The sequence below is a fragment of the Eptatretus burgeri genome, chromosome 1 (genome assembly GCF_056783735.1).
Source record: "Eptatretus burgeri isolate ZD-2024b chromosome 1, Ebu_testis_v1, whole genome shotgun sequence".
Taxonomy (NCBI): domain Eukaryota; kingdom Metazoa; phylum Chordata; class Myxini; order Myxiniformes; family Myxinidae; genus Eptatretus; species Eptatretus burgeri.
Genome location: NC_140961.1, coordinates 92,479,734 through 92,495,536, shown reverse-complemented (window position 1 = coordinate 92,495,536; position 15,803 = coordinate 92,479,734). Strand labels below are relative to the sequence as shown.

At 42.3% G+C, this 15,803-nt stretch overlaps 1 protein-coding gene across 1 annotated transcript; it reads right to left on the bottom strand.

Annotated features, from left to right (window-relative positions):
• Positions 1-4,808: 4,808 nt before the first annotated feature.
• LOC147034961 (extracellular calcium-sensing receptor-like) lies at positions 4,809-13,765 on the bottom strand. Its single transcript, XM_085860570.1, has 3 exons — positions 13,721-13,765; positions 12,856-12,979; positions 4,809-8,610 (listed from the first exon to the last, which is right to left on the bottom strand). Exons 1-3 carry the CDS (start codon positions 13,763-13,765, stop codon positions 8,204-8,206), a joined length of 576 nt encoding a protein of 191 aa, XP_085716696.1. The 3' UTR covers positions 4,809-8,203.
• Positions 13,766-15,803: the final 2,038 nt, after the last annotated feature.

The window sequence follows — 15,803 nt, the reverse complement described above, 5'->3', positions numbered from 1 at the left end:
CAGCAATTAAGAAGCCCTTACAAACCACCCAACAATAAATTTCTGAGGTTTGGATTCGCGGGTGCACAATAATTGCCACACCTGGCTTCGCATCCTCAAAGGCACTGGAGGAAAAAAGGTAACCTTTAAAAACCTGCTGCGGCCTCCATTTATGTTGAGGGATGCTACCTTCATTTACTTTTTCAAAAATACTACCACTATTACTAATCTTGGAGTTATTTTCCGGCCTTAGTGGCACACTTCCTCAACCGCTGGAATTGAGATTCTGAGATCCTGACTTGCTGAGGTTCGTGAATCATATTTTTCGCAGTTTTTAGAAAGGCATGGAGATTCGGGAAAAAATTCCGAATTCTCATATGCCTTTTCCTGAAGGTTTCATTTACAATTTAATAATTTCATCTTCTGTAGCCATGGTGTCTCCATCATCATCCTCTTGGGAACAACACCCACAAACTGACAGGGTAGAAGAGGTGTCATCGAAGTCAGCCTCATCATCTCTGTCATTCTCTTCCTGATCCAAACTTATTTCTAAGGCACAAATCTCCATAGAATTTGAACCATCGATCTTTTCATTCCCATTTAGCTGCCCACTATCACATTCAGCCTCCTTCTTACCATCCCTTGCATTTTGTTCCACAAGGGTAGGATTACAGATTTCCTCTGATGGGCTTTCCAGCTTGTCTGCCTTGTCATCACAAACACACACTTTGGGCACACCTCAATGACAAATTCCTTTTCATCCCTGCAGAGACCATAAATATCAGAATCCCCACTTGTTGCCTCATGAGAGGCACGAGTATTCTCAATGTCTACATCACACTCGTACAACTCAGGCAATTCAGCGAGTTGTGCAAATGAATCAGTCAGAGTTATAATCGGTTCCGGTTCAATTTCCAGTCCCGAAGAGGGATTCTCTATGTGAGATGCATCTTGCAAGCTCAGTACATCTGACACAACGAGTATCTTACTTTGTGTAGTCTTTGTCTCATTGTCGACTGGACACGAACGTTTTTGCCCTTTTTTACGAGACACTGTTACAAACCCCTCCATGTCGTCATCAGTACAGTCCTGTACAATGGAGGTCGAGGGACCAACCACTTCTGGTAGATAAGACGGTGGAGAGGAGGGGCCTACTGTTTTCCGCTCACCAATATGTGGTGGGGAGGGTTCTACCATTTCACACCCCCCAGTAAGTGAGGGGGAGGGGTCTGTTGCTTCTCGCTCATGAACAGGTGGTGAAGAGGATTCTTCCCTTTCACCCACCCCATGACGTGGGGAAAGGGGATCTACAATCTCCCTTTTTTGATTTTCTGATGATCTCATCAAACCGGGACAGGAGTTCTTCACATGACCGTACGCTCCACAATGATAGCACGTCATGACATCTATGGAGGCATACTTTCTATACACATCTCCGATAATTTTTGCATGAAAAACTACGTTTAACTTTTGCTCATTTTCAGGTAATATCATGTACAGTACCGTTTAAAAAGTCATCACGTGCTTAAATTGTCCACTTCCTGAGTGTATCGGCACCATCGTGATTTTTGATATGATCGCACTGAACTTGCTCAATTGATTACACAAATCATCATTCCGAATGAAAGGTGGAGCATTAGACACATTCACCTTAACCGCAGGTGTGTCTAATGGGGAAACAAGGAGAAACAGGTCGGGGGTGTATGAGAAGGCCTTGCTCCACAACGGAGGTTACCATGTGCACCTCGGAAACGAAAACAACGACCTTCTTGTTCAGATGAGATGCTGCATGGATGTTGTGTAATCCAACGATTTTACTGATTGCCAGGAGCATGTTCTCAATCTTTACCTCCCTCAGGGGATCACACACGAGGCCATTCTTTTGAGTAAGTGACTCGTGCATGCTATGATTCAAACGAACGTTTGCCACAGATAAAAGTAATTTTAACAGAAAAAAAGAGTTTAAATGAACAAAAGAAACCGACCACAAGGTGGCACAAGCAAGTGGAGGAAAAATAATAATAATATGGATGAAGTCCAAGAATCGTTGAAGGCAATCAAAAAGCATTGGCTCACGTCACATGGAACACAGGCCTCAAACCAAGAGGTTCTGAAAAGCACCCAAACATCACCTACCGGGTGCTATCTCTCTCTCTCTCTCTCTCTCTCTCTCTCTCTCTCTCTCTCTCTCTCTCTCTCTCTCTCTCTCTCTCTCTCTCTCTCTCGAAAAGACAAACCACGGAGAAAGGGGTGGTGTGAGAGAGAGAGAGAGAGAGAGAGAGAGAGAGAGAGAGAGAGAGAGAGAGAGAGAGAGAGAGAGAGAGAGAGAGAGAGAGAGAGAGAGAGAGAGAGAGAGAGAGAGAGAGAGAGAGAGAGAGAGAGAGAGAGAGAGAGAGAGAGAGAGAGAGAGAGAGAGAGAGAGAGAGAGAGAGAGAGAGAGAGAGAGAGAGAGAGAGAGAGAGAGAGAGAGAGAGAGAGAGAGAGAGAGAGAGAGAGAGAGAGAGAGAGAGAGAGAGAGAGAGAGAGAGAGAGAGAGAGAGAGAGAGAGAGAGAGAGAGAGAGAGAGAGAGAGAGAGAGAGAGAGAGAGAGAGAGAGAGAGAGAGAGAGAGAGAGAGAGAGAGAGAGAGAGAGAGAGAGAGAGAGAGAGAGAGAGAGAGAGAGAGAGAGAGAGAGAGAGAGAGAGAGAGAGAGAGAGAGAGAGAGAGAGAGAGAGAGAGAGAGAGAGAGAGAGAGAGAGAGAGAGAGAGAGAGAGAGAGAGAGAGAGAGAGAGAGAGAGAGAGAGAGAGAGAGAGAGAGAGAGAGAGAGAGAGAGAGAGAGAGAGAGAGAGAGAGAGAGAGAGAGAGAGAGAGAGAGAGAGACTCCCTCTGACCATCCTCCAAGCAGATGCCAGATATATATATATATATATGTATATATATATATATATGTATATATATATATATTCCTGGTGTTGGCGCAGTGGTTAGGGCAGCGGCTTGGGATCCAAGAGGTCCTGGGTTCAAGCCCCGTTGAGCCACTGAATTAATACACCAGGGGGTTGACTCAGCCTGTCATCCTTCCAAGGTCGGCGAAATGAGTACCAGTATACTGGGCCGGTGTATACCCCGGTTAAAAAATAGGTGTACCATATCCCTGTGTCGTAAGAGGCGACCAGGGTTGCGTCAGGAAGGGCATCCGGCGTAAAACATGTGCCAAATCACTATGCGGATCATACGGATGATCCGCTGTGGCGACCCCTAACGGGAGCAGCCGAAAGAAGAAGAAGAAGAAGATATATATATATTCATTGTTTAACTTCAAGAAATCATGTTTCAGCACAAAGAACAATGTGTTTTGTCAGAATCAATTCTCCTCCCAAAATAATGGCAAAACTGTGAGCTGTGTTCATCACATATGGAGGTCATTTAGCTCTGTACATAATGAGAATTCATTCTTTGTAACAAAATGTGTCACAAATCTGCTTTGAATATTGGAAGCTTTATTTCAACGAACATGTTGTTATGTTGAAGGGGTATGTGCGAGGTAGATTTTAAGTTGGCATGGTCCACGTGTTTGTGTCATTTTGAACATTTTCCTGTAATCAGGAACATGTTTGAGTGAAGTTGCGCTCTTCTTATCTATTCTGTGGCAGGGTCTCAGTTTAGTTAAGTAGAAGGTCGAAAAGTGTTGTTTATTTTTGTCCTTCCTGTTCACCAGGTGAGTCACCTGGCAAGGTGAGGAAAAGAGTGAACTTTTGGATGTGTCATCAGTCCATGTTTGGAATGAAAACCCCCCTCACACTCTGAGCTCTATGTAATATGTATCCGGTGCAGCCGATTACTGTCCAAGGACTCCCAAGAGTGCACTGCCATTAGTGAACTCCAAGGCATCTCGTGATTTGTACAGGCGGTGCTGGTGATGACACATCAGTGGGGTGTTTTCACAAAGGCAGTGATGTACCTCTTCACTGGTCAGTGCCTTACCATGAGCAAGGACGTTCAGAGTCATGGTCACAGGGGAGGGTATGAAAGAGTTGGCACATGTGTTGTTTGCTCTCTTGTGTCTGGCGGTCCTTCAAGGTATTTTGGGCTTCTTCTTCTCTTTCCTCCAACCAGCATGCAGTTTGCTGTTCGCTGTCCCTCCCTACAAGCTCTTGCCGCTCTGTTCTCTGCTCTCTTCACCCCAATGGATGCTGTGCCTTTCTGTTGGGTGAAGCAGCTGTGGGCAGGTGCTTGCTGCTCACATGATCGTGCTGCTCACTACTGTGTGTTGTGGACTACGGACTCGTTTGCAGTGAAGCAGTTTGATACCCGGTATTGTTATCCATTGAAAATATCACCTCTGGCCCCACATTCTGCCTGAATGATTGGGTGCTCATGGCACCAAAAGTCCTTCATCTTCTTAGTTATTTTTCTTGCACCAGTTGTGCATTAATTCTGTTTATTTATCTGTCTGCATTGGTTTCCAGCTCTCTCACTTCTCGGGATTTTCTGTATTTGTTGTCCTGACCCTCTTTCAATAAAGCTGCTATTCCATAAGAACACGACGTGTAGTGACCTGCCATTGTCATCATTTTGTTGGCATAAAACCATTCCAGTTTTTGATAAATCCCTGTGGGGAGGCAAAATTGCCAACGTTCACTTTAAGAGACTGATGGATTGGCATTTCCGACCGGGAGACCTGGCGAAAACACATCAACTGCTCGTCGTGATCCCATTTGAATTAGGCCATTCGCAGAGCTGCAATTGTTTTGGCATGGTGAGTCAGCGATAGCATGGCCTGCCAACACGACATTATTTTTGGCAAGAAAAACAATGTAGGATTGATTACGTGTCAAATGAAAGCATTTATTTACATTCCATGTCACTGAAAAAAATTCTAATAATGCATCCCCATGGCAAAAATTACATATACTTGCAGATTTTTCAGAAGTGGTGCAGGATATATAGAAAATCAATTTTTATACAAATTATTCATTTATATATTTAATCTTCACAAAAGCGAAATACAATACATTATGTTGTGAAAAGAATAGTGTAACACTTCGGCAAAAAAATGCAGCCCAAATGGCTGTATGCTATAGCAGAGACTGCGAATATCTCAGCGATGATAGTAAACTTGCCTCTAGTACTGGTATAAGCTGGTAGAAATGCTAAGCTGACTAAGAGACAGGCCATAATACCATAAGTTATGTATTTGACGTCGATGTTAACTGAAGACAGTTTGGCAGCTTTGATAGCAAGGAAAAGACAAACAAGTATGAGAATCAGCAAATAGACAAAAGCAAAGTAGATCCAGGCATTTGTTAATCCCTGGCATTCTAAGATGATCGAGCCTTGTTGAACACTTGTTTCAAAAATGACTCGTTGACCACCAAAAACAACCCAAGTAATGCTGTACATGAGTTGAACAGCAATGTTGAAGAAAATGACAATCCAGCCTTTTAATGGGCTTAATGTGCTTTGCAAACGTTTTTCAATGAGTGGCCCTGAAGTGTTTGCACAATGAAATAGCATGCACATTGTGCACTTTAGTTCACATTATAACATCATAAGCATAATTATGAATTATAAGATTCAAGATATCACTGATTCATCTCAACATTCTTCTTTCAGCTTCCCAACCTTTAAACATTCCCTTGAACCTTGAAACTCGTTCGACCTTTTAAGACTCATTGGACATCTATATAATTTGGAACGTTTTAGACGCTTGAGAGCTTCACTACCTTTGGAATGTACCTTTCAGACTTTTGGATCCCTTCGATTGTTTAAACCAGGGGTTCCCAAACCCAGGGTCGTGACCCAAACTTGAAACCCCCCCCCTAAAAATCTCAGTTTTTGAGGGGGGGTTTCATGTCAAAAGCATTTTCTCTGACAATTTTTATCATAGATACACTTGGTACCAGTATCATTTGGGTTGCGAGGCAAATGTGATTTCAAATTTTGGGTCATGGACAAAAAAGTTTGGGAACCACTGGTTTTACCCTATGGACACTTACACCTGTGGACCCTTTTAACCTTCGACTCTTCAGACTCCTTTAGACCTTTTAAGACTTTTTTGACACTTTCAATCACTTTAGACCATATTACCCTTTAGACCTCTTAGACCCTTTAAATGAATATTGGACCCTTTAAATCTTAGATCCTTTGACCCTGATTACTTTTGGAATATACTCTTGAGACCCTTTCAACCTCACAAACGTTTGGACCCCATCTGACCCATAAAACTGCTGTCGAACCTTTCACCTGAAACCTTCGACCTTTTAAGACTCCTTTGACCCATTTAGTGCTTTTAAGACCTTTTAAGACCCTTTAAACACTAATTTATACCTCTTTAAGCTCAGAAGCTCAAGTTGTCAACTTTATTTGAGTTGTATGAAGCAGCTGTCGATTGGGTGGGTAAGCGAAGTGTAATAGAAGTCATACCATGTACTGTACCTTTATTTTCAGAAGGCCTTTAATAAGGCACAATATATAAGGCTGTTCGTTAAAGTGAGGGCCTGTGGAGTATCTGGGAGAGAAGTGATGTAGATTGAAATCTGAATTACTCATAAGAAGCAACGGGTAGCTGTGGGTGGGCGGATGTCTGCCTGGGAGGATGTAAGTAGTGGGGTACATCAGAGATCGGGACCGACACCATATTATTCATAATTTACATCAATGATTTGGGCATTGGTGTTAAGGGTCAGCTTTGCAAATTTGCAGATGACACAAAACTTGGAGGCAAGGTAGATAGATATCAGAGAGGGGGTGTTCAGATTGAGGAAAGTCTAAATACTTTCAGTGATTGGGCAAAATGCAGTTTGACATAAAGTGTCAGATGCAGTTTAACATCAGAAAATTTAATGTGTAGCGGATGGGTAAGAATAATGAAAATAGAGAGTACAGCATCGGACTATGAGACTGATTCTCAGGTCCTATTAGACTAAGCTATGAGTAAAAGATGAAGGAAAACAGGAAACAACTGAGAAAGGAGACAAAGACAGACATCACCATTGGGATGACAATGATGATAAAGGCATGGAGAAAGACAGCGTAACATGAACATGGTGGTGGATGAGGCACGGGTTGTGGAGGAAAGACAGCACGACCTTGATGATGGTGGCTGAGGCATGGGTTTAAGAGTCATCCAGCGAAGGAGAGAAGGGGGCAATAAAATGGGAGAAAAGTTTTTGGAAGCAAGTATGTGGAAGATTGAACATTTTAAAATCCCGTTTTAAAAGGTGTAAATTGGTCGAGTGAGAAGGGAAGAAGAAAAATAATGGAAAAGAGGAATGAAAGTTCGAGACATATTTCATAATTAGTTCAGAGTGAATGATGATTAATGACATTTAATTTTATTAATTTGAGGTAATTTTGAGAAGGAAGAAAGGAAAAGGGGAAAGCTTTCGTTTCAGTTAGAAAGGGACAGGTTTACCAGGGGCAAAATTAAGCAAGACATGGGTATGGAGGTAGAACCTGTCGAACGCATTGTCAACAGAAAGTGAGATAGACAAGATAGATCTATTTAAGAATATAAGGCCTTTCTCTATGAGGTTCAAAGGATTATTCTTTCTGGAAGTGACAGTGATTCCTGCTGCACACCTGTCTCTCCTGGACACTATATAATCCTGGACACCAGATAAAGAACTTTTGCATTTCACACAAAGAAGCTGAATGGCAGTGCCTGTTGCTCTATCAATGTAGACATATTGGAAGCCTCTGTTCTTTATGCTGCATCTTCTACATTTTTGCTCTGTCTTCTGTTATATTCCGTCATCCCTCTCTAGCCCCTCCAGAATACACACCTTCTTTCAACAACTCCCTTCTTATGCAACTGCAAAAGGTCAGGCTCAATGCTCATCGTCAATCCTTTAGTGTTCTCTTTAAGCTTGTGTAATCTCCTTCCTCAATCTATTAAAACCAACGCATCCCTCATGTTCTTCATGTTGGCAGTACACAACCAAATCAGGTCATCCTTTATCTCGACCCTTCATTTTTTACTCTCAGGAACACTTACTTCCTCCTCCTCTACTTGCAGGCTTTAATTTTTCACTTGTCCTGCTGTTTGTTTTCAAACATTTATTCCCCATGATGTCCCATTTTCCTTCTGTCAGTGAATATTTGCTTTGTCACCTCTTTCTTCCTTGAGATGAGATTGCCAACAAAAAAAAATAAGGAAATTGAATTGAATTTTTTTTTGCAAAAATGAACCCCAGAAAGAACTCAACCAATTTTTTGCTGTATATGTCTTACCATATATTTCAGGAACACTTACCTGAATAATTGACGACTATGTTGATAATACTGCTTAGGTCACAGGAAATAGAGAGTGCAAGGAAAGTAAAAGCAATGGGGTAACGGATCTTGCACACCAAATCAGTTGGTCGTCCCATAAAAATGAAAATACTACCAAAGCAGCCCAAGAAGAATAACAGCATGAGCAAAGATATCTGGAAATTTGTGTTTTGATCCACCATAAACAAGGCTCGGTGATGGAACATCACAATACCTATTACAAAACTCAAGGTAATCCCAAATAGATTAAAAACCAACAATGTGAGAGCCAGAGGGTCAGAAAAAGACAAGAATTGTTCAGGCATCGGAAAGCATGCATCTCCTTGCTTTGTGGGCCAGAATAAGACGGGGCAAGCATGACAATCTTGTGAATCTAAACGAGACATTCCAAATGCCATACAGCAATTCAATTGAATATGATCATGACCATGGTTTTGACATGGTATAACACAATTATTCATGATGGAATTTTGTTACAAAGATCCATGCAGGAAACAAGTCTCTTCAAGTAAATTTATAGTGGGCAAAGTTATTCAAAATAAAAGTTCAAACTGGAGCAAAGTCGATGGCACTTCATCACAAATCCCCACACTTCCCACCAAAAGCAAAGTTGAAGGATGGCAAAAAGTTCACCAAAAATGACCCAGTATCAAGTTTTGAGTTTGCTTTTTTTTGTTTTGATCCATGTGACTCTAAGTCTCTACCCCCGAGGCATGAACCAGGGGAAAAATCCAAGAAATCGTTGCAAATTTCATGCGTTCTCAAATGTTGATTGCATGTGCAGGGAATTGCATTTTTTGTCAGTTGACATTTTGACGCCAAAATAGGGGCAGGCATGCCTTTGACATACCCATGGTGTTCGTGTATACGTCAGGAAGGCCAAAGTCAACCGCGACTCACGGAGAGTCGCGGTTGAATCGAGAAGTGGCCCACCTCCCATGGACCGGTCGACTGCTTGCAGTGATTGGTCCATGGTGTGGCTGGGCTCATGGGGACAGGTCCCTCTTGTAGGACATGCGGCACTACCACTATGTCCTAGGAAGGGGTACCCCAAAGACACGGGTTCCACTACCCTCCCCCAGAATTTCTCCATGGTGCACTGTATGAGGCATGGCCCTCTCAGGGGAGTCCGTCCACCTGCAACCACAGACTACTGACCTGGGTTGGCCACCTGAAATGAATTGGAGTGTGGAGGAGAGGGGGGGGGAGAATGGAGGACGATGGGTCAGGGCCCTTAAACCCTGGCAAGGAGGATTTCAAGCCGGTGTCAATTTTGTATTCACTTCAGGGTTGGGGCCAAAAATGGTATTGCTCTTGCACATTTAGGAGGAGATACAACCATTTAGGAGATAGCGTGACAGATGGACAGACAGATGGACGTGATTACAATATTCCCCTGTTTTTTTCAAAAAGCAGGAAGATAAACGTGCAAAAGGATGAAGAATTTCTGCAGGGTTTACAGAGGTCACAATATCCAAAAGTCACCCTCACTCCAGATAACAATTCACCCACCCTGATTCATGTTCCACAACCCCCCACCCCCAATACTTATTCTGTTTTCCCCCATTTTGTGTCCTGCCAGCCTGATCTTGCCCCCCTCATGTGCCCTTCTCTATGTCCCCCAACCTCACCCCCTGCCAAAATTAATCTCCACATCATCTTGCCTATGGCCCAAGTTTCATCCCTCTCTATGTTTATCCCCCCACCCCTCTCCACGTTCCCACACCCCGTATTCATGTTCCCCTGGCCAATTTCCACATTCCCCACTTCATCTTGTTTCACACACCCCCTCTACATATTCCTCCACATTGCCAACTTCATCTCCTCCACTGTCACTAACTATATGTACCTCCAAAATCCGAGGCTTCTGCTCCACTTCAATCTGACAAAAGTGTGTCAATCCAGGCCACTGTTGCTAAACATGTGATCATGTGCAGAAACAAAACACGTCCTCCTGCCAGATGTCCATGAATGTTATACTTCTCTCCCGAACTGTTTTGTTTCTGCTTTGACACAACTGAACCTAATCCCATTGGTGGAGTTGCAGTTCACACAAAGTTCTCCATTTATTACACTCCATGTATAACTCTCTCCCATCCAAACCACAAGGAGTACCTTTGCCTGCACTTTCACATCCACTACCACCTCTTGTTTGTCGATTTGCTGCACTTTGTTCCTCACAGTGATAACTGCATTTAATTACTCTCTCTCTCTCTCTCTCTCTCTCTCTCTCTCTCTCTCTCTCTCTCTCTCTCTCTCTCTCTCTCTCTCTCTCTCTCTCTCTCTCTCTCTCTCTCTCTCTCTCTCTCTCTCTCTCTCTCTCTCTCTCTCTCTCTCTCTCTCTCTCTCTCTCTCTCTCTCTCTCTCTCTCTCTCTCTCTCTCTCTCTCTCTCTCTCTCTCTCTCTCTCTCTCTCTCTCTCTCTCTCTCTCTCTCTCTCTCTCTCTCTCTCTCTCTCTCTCTCTCTCTCTCTCTCTCTCTCTCTCTCTCTCTCTCTCTCTCTCTCTCTCTCTCTCTCTCTCTCTCTCTCTCTCTCTCTCTCTCTCTCTCTCTCTCTCTCTCTCTCTCTCTCTCTCTCTCTCTCTCTCTCTCTCTCTCTCTCTCTCTCTCTCTTTCTCTCTGTGTCTCTCTTTGTCTCTCTCCCTCTCTCCCCTCTCTCTCTCTGTCTCTCTCTCTCTCCCTGCCAATACCCTTACCAACTCTCCCTTCTTCACATGTGACTACTTCAACTGTCACTCTGCAATTACACCTGGCAGTTGTTTTCAATTCAACCAATTACAGCACTGCAGCAAAAGACTTTTGTGACTCCATTTGCCTGGCCCAATCTGTGAACATTCTGATAATTGCTGCCAATGCCAAATCTTCCCTTCTGAATCTGGCAATGATAAAATTTCGCCAGAACTCTCTTTGTCCCCCACTACTCCATTTGGTCATCTGTTTATGTTTTTATGAGAGTCCACATCTCCCTGATTAATTTCAAGAAGCTGACTCAGCTCCAAAGCATTTGGAGCTTCACACCAGCAGACTTGTCATGACTGCAAGTTGCCTTGTCACATCAAGATTGGTCTTGCATCCATGGCACCCTGGATATGGATGCCTTCTGTGAATTATTATGCAAAAGCTTGCTCTTTCATGGATAGGATTATCCCATCTCATCTGCAGTCATCATGTCCATATTCTCACACCTGGTACACTTAATACTGCGGTGAGGAAATTACCCCACGTGCTGGAGCAAAAAGTGGGGTTAAGCAATCGGTCGCCAATGTACATATGTGTCTGCATTTTGGTAACAGTGTACATCGGAAACCATTCAATGGAGGAAATTGAAACTTTACCACATGTTACAGGAGCATTTCATCGAGTGCATATTACTTGGACGATGGACATCCCCTCAGAACTTACAAAGTCTAATGCTCAGAGACAATATCACTTCCTTGAGTTATACATTGTAATCGCTTCAGTCTTTATTGGGCTTGGCTGGTGAAAAAAAAGCGAAAAAGAAGAAGTGAAGTTTGGCATTTTCATGATCTTCCGAATTATACTTCAGCGATTTATTCTAGTGTCTTTATCAAACTTGGTAGTTATGAAAACACTCGAGAACTAGAATAAAAGCTCCTTTGTATCGGCATATGAATGTTTTCTCTCCTCTCCCTGCAACCACCTTTTCATTTTTAAGCTCACCTGGTCTTAAGTCAGGTGAGCCTCTGCAATGGAGCAGCATCCATAGGTGAGTGAGTTCGTGAGTCAGTTAGTCATTTCGTAAACATTTCAGTCATTTTCACTTGAACTAACACACGATGTTGATGAAATTTGGCCACAAGCTTCATATCTGATATCTAATGAAGCTTTATTGACTGCATCAAAATCTGTGCTCATTAAGGGTGTCTACAAGGGGATAGGGTTCTTTTTTACCCACTAAAACAGGTATTTGCTGTCTTATATGAACTACACACACACAAATTCAATGAAACTTGACCACAACCTTCATCACTCGTGATGTATCAAAGTTTGTTCATGGCATTAAGAAAATTCTGGGTCTAAGGGGGTCAGCAGGGGGTTTGAGTGACTGTTTCTCCTGATCCAGGTGAGCTTCAGGACAGGTGGTCCTATTTTTCTTTTCTATTTGCCATTTCATCACTGGTTTTCCCTTCCTCTTCTTTTAGCCCCCTTCTTATCATGTGTAAGCTGGGATGAGTACATTACCCCACTTTCTCATCCACATTGACCCACCCTCCATTTGATCTCATCTTCCCCAATCCCATTCTTCCTCCAACTGTCCTTCATTTGTGTTCCTCCACTCTGCTTTTGGGTATATTTCCCTACTTTTTAATGTGTTTTCTGTTTTCTTTTGTTCTGCTCTGTTCTAGCTCTTCCATGAGCTTCACTTTTGTGTACAAAAGTGTTCTGAGGTGATCTTCATAAACATTGCTGAATGAAGCATTTGATTCAACATTTTTTTTTAAACCTGCCATCAAAGATATCACTCTACATTTCATTTATGTTGTCTCAGCATCACCTTAAGTGTGTTAATGTTGTCAAACAATAATTATGTCGTGGAAAAAGCCACAGGGAAGGAAGAAGATGGTGGTGCATATAGAAGTTTTGAGGAATCTACATACTCGTAGTGTTAGAGTACATTCCAATACCACAGGGAATGCACTCAAAACAGCAGAAGGGCTGCCCAATCTGCGATATCTTGCGTGATCCTGGAGGACATGGATTGCTGCACAGAGAATCTGGCACCTGCAATGACAATTTTTTGTTTCTCTTTTTATAAATGTAATTTAAAATATTAGTCTGTTTACTGAAAAAAATATATATACTATACCAAAACTGGTAAGAGACCCCATGAAAGGGAAATTTGTAAATAGTGAATGTGGATAGTTGTTGATTCATACCAGGTTTTTGATGATGACATATCACTGACGCTCTTGATGTGTGTGGTAACACAGAGAGGAATTTCCTCTCCCCCAAATGATTTTTTCTCCTCCCTCACTGCTGCCACCCTCACCCAGAAATTTTCTAAGAACTACAGAAATTTGCAAAGATTTTAAATAGTCATGTCAGAGGCTCACTAATGTGATATTCCTAACCCCTTAGTGGCGCCGAAAGGAATACAAAAATTCACACCAAGGGGCAGGGGATGGCTTGTGTAAGCACGAGTTAGTTGTGGTCCCACGATGGCAAAGAGACTGGAGCAACTCAGGTCATGAAGGCAAGGAGTGATGCAAGTGAGAAGTGATGAAAGGGTTGAGGGATGTAAGCGAGGAGTGATGAGAGAGATGAGCCATGTCTTTGAGGAGTGATTTAAGAGATGCAGTATGGTGCAGATTCATAACCAAACATCCTCAGAGGTCAGGATGGGTGCATCTCCTCTCTTACGCAGCTACAATCACACTCCCTTTGTATCTTCTGTACCAATTCGATCCTACCGGCATTTGGGATCACCTCTCCAAGTCGTGTCTACGGTCATTGGATGCCCACTTGTGTGGGCGGCTCCTTACTCATGCCATCACACTTCACGAGCATGACCCTCAAAAGAAAAGTCTTCTACCCCTTCCGGGCTTCTGCAGCGTATCTCGCGACCATGGCATACATGCACATGTCGACAGTTCGTCATGGTGGGAAAGTGCTTTCTTCGTGCCATTTTCACAAAACCTCCACAAGGCCTCGCCTTTCAAACAGCAAGATATACGCTCCACAATCTTACCCTGATTATCATAAAGGTAAACGCTCACTGCTCCCATGGTGACCTATTGCATACAACCTCGCCTAACAGGTCCCTGTTACTTGGCAATCTAACCTACTCAAAACACACGGTCCATGTTGCTCTGACCACAGTCGAGCTATGGATACCCCACCCCTTTTCACGTAACAATACAACTTCTACTCACCATTTATTATGTGGATTGAAGAATAGTTGGAATAAACCTTCACTTGTGAAAATTCCTCTTCAAGTTCATTGTAAAAACCTCTTCACTAGGGATAAACGATGTGAAGCAAATGGCCAGCTATATTGAGAAAACTAAATAACTCGCAAAAAAGTTAATAATATAAAACGTCAGAAGCCTCAGAGACAAACTCCTCACAGAGGATGTGGGATGCCCATGAGTAAAATAAGAACACTTCTGGTGAGCACAAGTATGGGGAAAGATTCAAGTGATAATGTAGAATCCACAACAAGGTCACTTAAGAGACATCTGAATGTCTCTTAAGGTAAAGCGATACTTTGCTGGGCATCACTCCAATTTGGTATGAACTTGAATTGAGCTCCAAACGAGTGTGTGAGTCCTTCCATCCTATTCACACCATCCTTTCCATTCCAAGTGAACTCAACCTGACTCGGTGCTGCAAATGTTCCAATTAGAGGCAGCCACTTGGTTTGGCAGCCATTTTGAATTGAAAATAAAAAAAACCATTTTAAAATCTACATCTCCACAACAGCTTACCGGATTGATCCAAAACTTGGCACACATGATCAACTAGCCTTGGAGAATAAGGCGACTAAATCTTCATGTCATAGGTCGCATGGTCTGGCTACAATGATTTTTTGAAGAAAAAAAACCTTTAAAAATCTACCTCTCCAGAATGGCTTGACAAATTGAGGGGAAACTTCACTCACATATTCCTCAAGCCTTGGGGATACCAACGTTTTCCGATTAATTAGTAGGTCACATCGTCTAGTCGCTGTATTGGATTGAATGATAATCTTTAAAAAATGATTTCTCTTGAACTGCTGCATCAATCGACATGAATCCTCAAAATTATGATCGAGTTGTAATGGGGTATATATATATATATATATATATATATATATATATATATATATATATATATATATATATATATATATATATGTTTTAAATTTTAACCTGATCTGATGAATTGTCTGTCAGCCAGAATGATTGAAATTTTTTAATCTGGGTTTTTTTTTGTTTTTTTTTTTTGAAAAAGGCTCACTTGGTTGTGCCTGGATGGGTTTGGGGGGGGGGGGGGAGAGCAGCCGTTGAAACCTGAATCCGATCCAGGTTCCTGCTGATGACTTCATCTTTGCTTTTTGCTTGTTTGTGTTCCTTCTGATGACTGCAATGCAGGACCTATTTTACTTGGTTTTCCCATTGATTTGAATTTCAATTTTTTTGATCCCTTTCTGAATTAAATTGAACAAAGAGGACGTAATGGGTCAGGTCTTCAACAAACGCAGGGTTGCATTAAAGTAGGATGTCATCGTATCCAGACATTACTGCCAGCAGTTAATAAAGTGGCAGTTCTCGAGTTAAGACCTCACATCGAAAACCATTCAATGGAGGAAATTGAAACTTTACCACATGTTACATGACCAGTTGATATCGTGCATATTGAGTGTACCTCAAAAACCATTCAACGGAGAAAATTGAAACTTTACCACATGTTACATGAGCATTTGATATCGCGTATATTACTTGGATCGTGTCTGCTCCCTCAATACTTGAATGGTGAATAAAACAAAGCCTAATGCGCAGAGACAATGTCACTTTCTCATGTTAGAAATTAGAATAATTGCAATCACTTTAGCCTATATTGTGCT

Coding starts and splice junctions, on each gene's coding strand:
- LOC147034961 (XM_085860570.1), bottom strand. CDS start 13,765: ATGCTCGTGAAGTGTGATGGCATGAGTAAGGAGCCGCCCACACAA. Junction 12,980..13,720: donor GTAAGGAGCCGCCCACACAA/GTGGGCATCCAA, acceptor TTGTCATTGCAG/GTGCCAGATTCTCTGTGCAG. Junction 8,611..12,855: donor AATGTACTCTAACACTACGA/GTATGTAGATTC, acceptor TGTCTCGTTTAG/ATTCACAAGATTGTCATGCT.